The sequence below is a fragment of the Leptosomus discolor genome, chromosome 20 (genome assembly GCF_034619465.1).
Source record: "Leptosomus discolor isolate bLepDis1 chromosome 20, bLepDis1.hap2, whole genome shotgun sequence".
In the NCBI taxonomy this organism is placed as follows: Eukaryota; Metazoa; Chordata; class Aves; order Leptosomiformes; family Leptosomidae; genus Leptosomus; species Leptosomus discolor.
Window position 1 is genome coordinate 5,473,214 of NC_141410.1, and position 9,695 is coordinate 5,482,908.

Consider the following 9,695-nt stretch of genomic DNA (forward strand, 5'->3'; position numbering starts at 1 on the left):
GCAGCACCAGCAGGTACGGTGTGTGCAGGGACTGTGCCAGCGCCCCAGGTCTAGTGGACCTGTGCGCTGACGTCATAAACGGCTGAGTGACATCATCGGGCTCTGGGGGCTGGGCGGGGCAGAGGGGCCCGCACGCCCAGAGCCTCTCTGCACACACACAGCCCACGCGGCCAAGGGGAACAGCCTGGTGTGCCCAGCCCCCCTGCGCATGGATTTGGGCGCACCCTGCACCCCTGGGTGTGATGCTGAATCTCCCCGCGCCCCTCAACGTGCCTTTCAGTGCCCCCTAAACCCCTGGGTGTGTGGGCGTGCCCTTTGGTACACCGTAGAGACTTCTGTTTGTTTGCCAGAGGGCTGCCCCAGGCCACCCCAGGTACATTTTGGGCTGCTCTGAGACCCTTGCTCGGCCTTTTGGGCTTTCCCTGCACGTGTCAGCCTGTGTTTTGATGCTCCTGCCACCCGTGGCTGTGCCCTTCGTGGTGCCCCAGCCCCCTAGGTGTGAATGTCACGATCTCCATGGCAATTGCCCTGCCATTCGGAACAATAAAGCCCCTAAGGATGCCTTTCTGAGCAGCCCAAGGCCCCGCGGTGTGCATTTCGGGCTCCCCCAACTCCTTGCTGTGCCCTTGGCTGCATCTCCAGGCCCCGCGGTGGGCTTTCTCCTGCAGCCCGTCTCCCTTGCTGTGCCTTTCACGACAGCCCAAGGCAATCGCTGTGCCTTTTGGGGCGCCCCTGGACCCCTGGGGGTGCCTCTCAGTGCGTCCCTTGCCCCTCGGCATCCCTTTAGGCGACATCCCTGCACGCCCTGGCCTTTTGCCATTTTGGGGTGGACGCCGGGTGAACCTTTTGCTGTGTCCTTGCTGAAACCATCTGTCTTCCTTTTGGGGCATCCTGAACGCCTTTGGTTGCTTCTTGGGGCTTCACAGAACCCTCCCCGTGTGGCTTTCAGCGTGCCCTGGACAACTCCGTGTACCTTTAGGGGCGTCCCGGTCACCAGGACGTACCGTTTGGGACAGCCCGGACCGCTCGGGCTTCCTTCTGGTGCAGCCACAACCCCCTGGATGTGTCTGGCTGTGCACCCCAAGGCATGCTGGGGGCTCTGGGGGCGCACGAGAATCAGAGGATTGTTTGGGTGGATGGGACCTCCAAAGGTGCAGTGAGCAGGGACATCTGCAGCTATGTCAGGTTGCTCAGAGCTCCCTCCAACCCGACCTTGAATATTTCCAAGTGTCCTAGGTTACAGTGTAAAATGTGCCCCCCCCCAAAAGTAGTCGATTACCATCTTCAGGAGCTGTTGAGAGCAGGTGGGGCGGTGCTCCCTGCCTCCCCCCTCTGGACTATCTTCTGTTAATGGGCACAACAATGCCTTACTGCATGACCCATGGATAACTCCCTCCTGGACTATCTCCTGTTAATGGCCCATCAAGGAACGGCCTCACGACTCCCCATCCCATTGTGAGATGCTCCCCCCGGGGGGAAGGAGCCAAGCAGTCCATGCTAAATAAAACCTGAGATCTCCAACACCCTAGCAGCCTTCTTCCACTGGATTCCCAGAGGAGTTTTCCCCCCACTGGAGTTCCAGAGGACAAGAGCTACCTACCTACCACTGGACCTTCGGAGGAAAGACCAGACCCCTTTACAAGATCGCTGCTTCAACAGAACTACATCCATCACCTCAGGAGGACTGCGGTCACCATCTAATCGGTCTGAGTACAGATCGAGGGGAGAGGAGGAAAGGGAGCACGTGGTGGAAGGGAGTTTCTCCAAGTTTCATTTCCAAAGCTTGTAGTTTTGGACTGGGCAAGGAACTGGGGTTCAGGGGGAGATCAGGTGGCTTCACTCTCCCCCCCGCCCACGCCCACCCCTTCTTCCATTTTCCTGAGTTTATCTACAAATTCCAGCCTCCGGCTGGATCTGGGGTGACACACGCACACAATGACACTTGGGCAAGTTGAAAACTTTAAAAAGTCCCTATAATTTTACTAACAAAAAAAAAGGGCCCTTGGAGATGAAGCACAGGGTGCAGAGGGCGGAGCAGCCAAAACACTCCACTTGTCCTTCACCACACGCAGAGAGGCATCCCCTGACCCACGGCGCCCGGTACGGGGAGACGGCAACACCTTACTCCGCAGCTGGCGTTCAGAGAGTTAACACTCTTCGGGTCCTGGAAGGGGGAACAGAGACTTTCAAAGGAGGAGGTCCATGCCAGACCCCGAATTTCAACTTATGCTCTTGGTCTTCAAAGTGCCCCCGGCTCCACTGAGACTTCTCCCCATGAACTCCAACCCCACCGAGGTACTAATCCTAGACTTGTCCTTTGGGCCAACGACATTGGCTCCTGTAACCTGTCTGCTCAGACCAAGCCCTCTCGGAGTCTCACCTCCATGTTGGGAGCGTGGATTCTCCTTGGCACAGGCTGCGAGGTGGGCACATGGCCCGAGAGCTGCGTTCGCTCTCGTGCAGCCGCACGTTCTCCTCATCCAGCCGCACGTTCTCCTCATCCGGGATCTTCGCTCTGAGCACGTCACACACACAAGGCATAAGTTACTTTCCTTCCAGCCACACTGCGTTTTCAAAGGGGCATTTTCTCTTGCGACCTCAGACCCTTTGGCCTGCGCAGCATCGGCTCTATGCCGAGGCCTTTGATGGGGAAAGGGGCTAATTGCATCCCACAGCAATGAAAGGCCTCAGCACTAGTGACTGGGGCGCGGTTCAGGCTTCCCTGTGCCCATTTCTTAAGAGGAATGGGCATAAGACCAGAGAAGCGCTGGGAAGAGGCAGGCTCCCAGAGGTGTGGACATCGTTAAGCACCTACCTGCTCTGCAGGGTGGCGGCACTCGTAGACGGGTTGCTCCAAGGGGGCTCCCCTTGGTCAGTCATCTCCTGGAGGAGCCGTCTTCTTTCCTGGAGTAGTTTCTCATTCTCAGCAGCCATCTCTGCAACCAGCGCCTTCCCCTGAGCAGTGTTGCAGAAGGAAATCACCACCAGCAGTTACGCTTCGCTCTCCCCTGCCCTCTGTGCGTCTGAGAGCGCTTTACCAAAGGGGTCACCGCCAAGCACGTTCACTCCTAGAAGTGATACGCTCTCTGATGTAACACACCCCAAAAAGAGGCTTTCGAGTCCCTTGCCAGCAGCAATAGCTCTGAGGCCAAAGCAGACGGAGCTTAGGCAGGTTCTGAATGGGATTTGGGGACAGGGGTTCCCCGAGGGCACCCCTGAGCCAGCAATTCCCTTGTGGCCTTTTGTTCCTACAAGGACGGGCTGGAGCCCCTGGCACTGCAGCCGTTTCCCAGGGCAGCGTCAGTCCTGCGCACAGCGCAGGAGCAGCACGTCCGGCAGAGCCCCCCCTGCTCCCTCCGTCTGGTCGTTTAACGGGGCCAGCCCGTTGCCTGCAAACCAGCTCTGCCCAAACCTCGTTTCCTTTTCTCCTAAACAGCATGCTGTTTGGAAGAAGGGGTGCTCCCGCAGCCACGCTCTAGCCTGCTCCCCCGCCTTCCCCCGCGGGAGAAGCCCTTCGTGTGTTCTCTCACCTTTTCCACTTGGAGCTTTGTCTTGCTGAGCTCTTTTTCCAGCTGCTTAATTCTGCTCTCCCTTTGTTTCCCCTCGTGGATAAGGGTCTCCTTGGCTCTGCGGATCTCATCTTCGTGGCAGAGCTGCATTTCGATATATTTCCTGAGGAGGCAGAGAGACAAGCGTCAGTCTGTGAAATGCTTTGGTGTTCTGGGCCAAGAGCGAGGCAGGAGGTGTCCTGCATTTATTCGGGCTCTTCACAGCCCGGCCTGGGAGCCTCAGCCATCTACCCCGCTGCTGACTCCCAGCTTTACAAACCCTTGTGCTCGCCCCGCTCAGCTCTTTACACCAAACAGGGTTATCAAGGCACCAACTTTGGAAGCCACAGGGAAAGGGCGGGTTGTTTGTTAGGGTGGGGCTGTGGGTGGTTAAGGGGGCGTGCTTGGGTATGGGGGAGGAAGGCCAAAAAAGAATCCTAAACAGCAAGGGTCAGGCAAAGAGCCTGCAGAAAGAGCTCCTTCAGCGGGCGCTGCTTAGAGCTGCAGCACTGGCAGCTACAGAACAGTCACGTCCACTGTCACTGCCAGGCACATCGAGGGCAGTTCCTGGGCGGGATTTTTGTGCCTATACGTCCCTTGCTGCTGCAGTCCTTACCTGACACACAGATGCTTCTTGTTCAGCAGACGGACTCCGTGCTCGTAGAGGGCTTTGTTTTCCCCCTTCAGCAGCGAAAGCTGCTCTGACAGCTTCTGGTTCTCCTGCTGACACTGGAGGTGCTGGAAAACATCGACTGGTTATTTGTTTGTCCTCAGCTGTAGGGGCCCCTCTGCCTCACTTAGGTCTGGTCTCCAAAGCTGCTCTGTCATCAACGCCGGTGGTTCCCGCTACAGACAGTATGCACCCCTTCTGCCCCCCAAGGCCACCGCCTCCTGCCCTTAAAGAAGGGGGAGCGTGGATTTCTGTGCTGCTGGGGGAGGCTGAAGGCTTCAAGAGGGCGCAGGCAGCTAATGCATCCTGCCGGGCAGCGTGCTCTGCCAGAATTTTCCTGCAAAAAGCTCCAAGCTCTGCGAGAAAAGGGGAAGGGAGAGGGGAAGAAGCCGTCAAGTCCTCCTTCCGCGCCCTCAGAGCTGCGTCCCCAGGAAACCCAGGCGAGATGAGGTGGTGCTTTTCCTCCAGCTCCTCTTGAAATCACGGGGATCTGCAAGGGCTCAGCACCTGACTGCATTTGACCCCATTTCAGCAGTTCCTGGGTACAGATTTCAAACCGGGATGGTCCCATTTCCCTCTAGAGCTCAGTGGTCTGCTCTGGAGTCAGCTACCATGGAATCACGGAACTTCAGGGGTGGGAAGGGACCTCGAAAGTTCATCCAGTCCAACCCGCCTGCCAGAGCAGGACCACCCAGAGCAGGTCACACAGGAACGCTTCCAGGCGGGTTTCGAATGTCTCCAGGGAAGCAGACTCCACCACCTCTCTGGGCAGCCTGTTCCAGGGCTCTGTCACCCTCACGGTGAACAAGTTTTTCCTTATGTTCACGTGGAACCTCCTGTGCTCCAGCTCGCACCCGTTGCCCCTTGTCCTGTCATTGGCCAGCACCGACAAGAGCCCGGCTCCATCCGCCTGACACTTGCCCTTTACATACTGATAACCATCGATGAGGTCACCCCTCAGTCTCCTCTTCTCCAAGCCAAGGAGACCCAGCTCCCTCAGCCTTTCCTCCTAAGGCAGATGTTCCACCCCCTTCATCACCTTTGTGGCTCTGTGCTGGGCTCTTCCCAGCAGTTCCCCGTCCTTCTTGAACTGAGGGGCCCAGAACTGGACACACTCTTCCAGATGGGGTCTCACCAGGGCAGAGGAGAGGGGGAGGAGAACCTCTCTCGACCTACTGACCACAGCCCTTCTAATCCACCCCAGGATGCCATTGGCCTTCTTGGCCACTAGGGCACGTTGCTGGCTCGTGCTCATCCTGCTGCCCACCAGGACCCCCAGGTCCCTTTCCCCTACGCTACTCTCCGACAGCTCAGTCCCCAACCCGTACCGGGACGCGGGGTTGTTCTTTCCCAGATGCAAGACGCGACGCTTGCCCTTGTTGTACTTCATCACATTTCTCCCCGCCCAGCTCTCCAGCCCGTCCAGGTCTCGCTGAATGGCAGCACAGCCCGCTGGGGTGTCAGCCACCCCTCCCAGTGTTGTGTCAGCAGCAAACTTGCTGACAGTTCACTCTGTTCCCTCATCCAGGTCATTGATGAATATATTGAATAGTGCTGGCCCCAGTACCGACCCCTGAGGGACTCCACTAGATACAGGCCTCCAACTAGACTCTGTCCCATTGACCACAACTCTCTGACCTCTTTCCTTCAACCAGTTCACGATCCACCTCACTACCTGATCCTCCAGACCACACTTCCTCAGTTTAGCTGCCAGGATGCTGCGGCAGACGGTGTCCAACGCTTTACCGAAATCAAGATAAACCACATCCACTGTACTACCATCCTCTATCCACCTGGTTATGCCTTCATAAAAGGCTATCGGGTTGGTCAAACATGACTTCCCCTGGGTGAAGCCACGCTGACTGCTGCTAATGACCCTCTTATCCTCGACAGGCCTAGAGGCAGCGCCGAGGATAACTTACTCCATCACTTTTCCAGGGATGGAGGGGAGGCTGACGGGTCTGGAACTTACCCGGGTCCTCCTTCCTGTCCTTTTTGAAGACCAGAGTGACATTTGCTTTCCTCCAGTCCTCAGGCACCTCTCCTGTTCCCCACGACTTACCAAAGAGAGTGGTCTAGCAATGACTTCCGCCAGCTCCCTCAGCACCCGCGGGGGCACCCCATCAGGGCCCGTGGATTTACGTATGTCCAGCTTGCTGAGCTGATCCCTAAGCCAGTCCGCATCAGCCAAGGCAAACTCCTCCTTTATCCTGACTTCCTCTGGGGCCTCAGGGCTCTGGGACTCCTGAGGACAGTCCCCAGCAGTACAGACAGAGGCAAAGAAGGCATTCAGTAGCTCCGCCTTCTTTGTAGCCTCTCTCACCCGCCTCATTCAACAGTGGGCCTGCATTGCCTCTGGTGTTGGTTTTGTCTGCAGCGTATTTGAAGAAGCCCTTTCTGTTGTCCTTGACCTCCCTCGCAAGGCTGAACGCCAAAGAGGCCTTAGCTTTCCTAGTTGCCTCCTTACATCCTCTGACAACAGTCTTAGAGTCCTCCCATGTGGCCATCCCCTCCTTCCAAGTCCTATAGACTCTCCTCTGCCACTTGAGTTTGCCCATTACTTCTCCGTTTAAGCATGCGGGTCTCCTGGCTCCCTTTCTTGATTTCCTACCCACTGAGATGCTCCAATCTTGAGCTTGGAAACAGTGCTCCTTGACTATAAACCAACCCTCTTGGGCCCCTTTGCCTTTTCGTACCCTGTCCCATGGGATTTCCCCGAGCAATTGCTTGAAAAGGCCAAAGCTGGCCCTGCTGAAGTCCAAGGCCGTGATCTTGCTTGGTATTCTGATCCTAGCACAGCATCACCCCGGGTGAGGAGGACCCATCTGTGCAGCAGCTCACCTTGCTCCAGTCAGTTCTGGACTCTTCTAGGATGTGCAGAGTCTTGTCTTGCAGCTCCACGTGCCTCTTGGCCAGTGACGCCTTATTCTCCTGCAAATCCTCGAGCTCCTGCTCCAGCTCCTCCACCTGCTGCTCCAGGAGCTTCCTAAAAGCACGTTGGGGTGACGGTGAGATGCTGACGTGGAGGCCTGCCTCCATGAATCTAAGGCTGGCTGGGATCTAAACCCAACACCACGCTGCTCTGCACCTGCCCTGGGCAACACTGAGGGCAGAAAGAAATCAGGACATCCTGGCTGTCCCCACGTGCCAGCGGCACGTGAAAGGTGCGTGCTGTGTCTGGGATCAGCAATGCCAGCGGCACAAGAAAGGGCCCTGCCGGCATCTGGAGGGTAAACCAAATCACTGGGCTGGCAGGAGGGGCCACGCACCTTCTGAGGCAGCTGAAGCCTCCAAAGACCTTTTAAATCTGACACAGTGGGGACGTGGGGAGCTCTGCCAGGGACACTGGCAGGCCCAAAGGACACAAAGGAGGTAAAACCCGTGCTGCCCTGACTCCTTGAGCCCGCCTAGGGCCAGCCGTGGAGCTGCAGCAGGGAGCTGCAGGCTGGCCCAGCAGCATTTGCTGGCACACGCCTCCCCTCCGCACCCAGAGCAGCCCTTCCCCAGCTCTGGGTACCTGTTCAACCGCTCCTCGTGAAGTTCTTGCTGCGCACAAGCTTCCTTTGCTCGGGCCTGCTTCAATTCCTCCTCCAGGACTTTCTTGTCTGAAACACGGGCCTCTGCCAGCTGGAGTTGGTGTTGGGAATCCTTTAGCTTTTGCTGGAGCTTTAAAATCTCGGACTAAAATTGGACACGGATTAAGTCTTCTGAATGTATAGGCCAGGATCTGATTCAGATCCCTTTGATCCCTCACTATCTCAGTCGCCGGAACGAAAGGTTTCCGTGCTTCTACTCAAAGCACTTCTGCACGTCTTTGTGTCAAAGCCCACGAGAAGCACAACCTCTCCAATGGCTACCAGACACTTTATCGGGAATTAACAATAATCCTTTTCTGCACCTCATTTGATCCTGCACACTTAAGAACCCAACCCAATGATTAGTGCAAGAACACGGCAGAAGTGATGCCACGGAAAACACAAGCTTTTGCAATTTACCAGGTAGCAAACTGCAGCACATCTCCTCGGCAAGAACGTGGTCTGGGCTTCCTGTGCCCCCCAGCCCTACTACCAGTACTTTCAGAGACACCGAGGTTTAGAGACAGGAGCAGAGCCATCAGATTTGGCTTCTATTGTCTTGGGTATGCTCCCACAAATAACAGACCTTTTTCCTAAAATATTTTAGGAATATTAAGGGCATTTAAGTAGGAAGCTGGGTAAAGCCAGTCAGTGCATACACGTACATATAGACATGATAGCGCATCTCAAGGCTTGCCAAAAACTTTGCAAGTCCAACACAACGGGTCAGTGCTCACCTCACCCCTTTTTCTACTCTGACGGCCTCGTATCCTTAGGCATCACTCACCGCTTGTGCTTGGGCGGTCTCCTGCACCTCTCCCAGCTGCTGACGGAGGAAAAGGTTTTCACTTCTCAGCTGGGCCACATCCACCTGCAGTTCTTCTGCCTTCTCGATGGCGTCTTTTCCCTCCTGGTCTTTCTCACCTACATTAAATGCACATGGTTTGGGAACCAGAGTGAGCTCCTACAACTCCCTGATGCCCAGGGTGCTTTCCACACCCTCGTGCTTCCAGAGACAACCGGAGCACAAGCACACGCCCCAAGCCCCTGAGAGCCTGGCGAGCGCCCTACCAAAACGCAGGGTCAAGACGCATCTCTTGTCCTGCTTGGGAATGGGTTTCCTCCAGCGCACACGCCTGTCCCGTGTGCCAGGGAGATGGCTCCAATGGTCAGAAAGGAGCCCGCAAGGGACCAGCGCCTCGAGACTTCTGCTCGCCAGGGACAATGCCCGGCAGCGCCTTTTCTCCTGGCTCATACGCAAGACCACGCCGCCCTTTTCCAAGTGCCCTCTCTCGATGGCAGCCCAGCAGAAGGGCGGGCGACAGCCCCTTTCCCCATCACCGCCCTCACCCCGAGAGTCCTACCTGCTCTCCCCAGAGCGGGTGCAGGCTGCGTAACTCCAGCAGCTCCTGCCCGATGGCCAGCGTCGTCCTTGCCCCAGCAGCCGGTGTCGCGCTCCTGCACCAGCGGCAACGGGGCCCAGTCGATGGTGGTGGACGCAGGGTGCAGCTGGTCCTGGCCGTGCGGCCGGAGCTCATCGGCACCACGGCTCCCGGAGGGCTCGGGCCCCTCCCACGCCATCATGCGCCACAGGAACTGCCAGATGCTCTTCATGGCCCGGTGGGAACGGGCACTGCACGGCCTCGCCTCCCCTCTCCCCGGGCAGCAGGGGCCGGCAGGACTCGGCGGGCGCTGCCGGGGGCTGGCTGCGAGCGGCGGAGCCGAGCCCCGAGGATCGGCAGGGCACGGGCAGCCGCCTACGGGCTGAGCTCCACCACCAGCTCCACCAGCACCAGCACCACTGCCACCGGCAGCACCACTGCCACCAGCTCCACCAGCACCACCAGCACCACTGGCGCAGCACCAGCACCACCAGCACCACTGGCGCAGCACCAGCAGCAC

The 9,695-nt window shown here is 57.5% G+C and overlaps 1 protein-coding gene across 1 annotated transcript; it reads right to left on the reverse strand.

Moving 5' to 3' along the window:
- Positions 1 to 1,826: 1,826 nt before the first annotated feature.
- LOC147414070 (coiled-coil domain-containing protein 30-like) lies at positions 1,827 to 9,407 on the reverse strand. The gene is made up of 9 exons (XM_086476031.1): positions 9,158 to 9,407; positions 8,581 to 8,717; positions 7,736 to 7,899; positions 7,060 to 7,204; positions 4,165 to 4,286; positions 3,531 to 3,672; positions 2,816 to 2,955; positions 2,381 to 2,515; positions 1,827 to 1,914 (listed from the first exon to the last, which is right to left on the reverse strand). The coding sequence occupies exons 1-9, from the start codon at positions 9,405 to 9,407 to the stop codon at positions 1,827 to 1,829; spliced, it is 1,323 nt and encodes a 440-aa protein (XP_086332157.1).
- Positions 9,408 to 9,695: the final 288 nt, after the last annotated feature.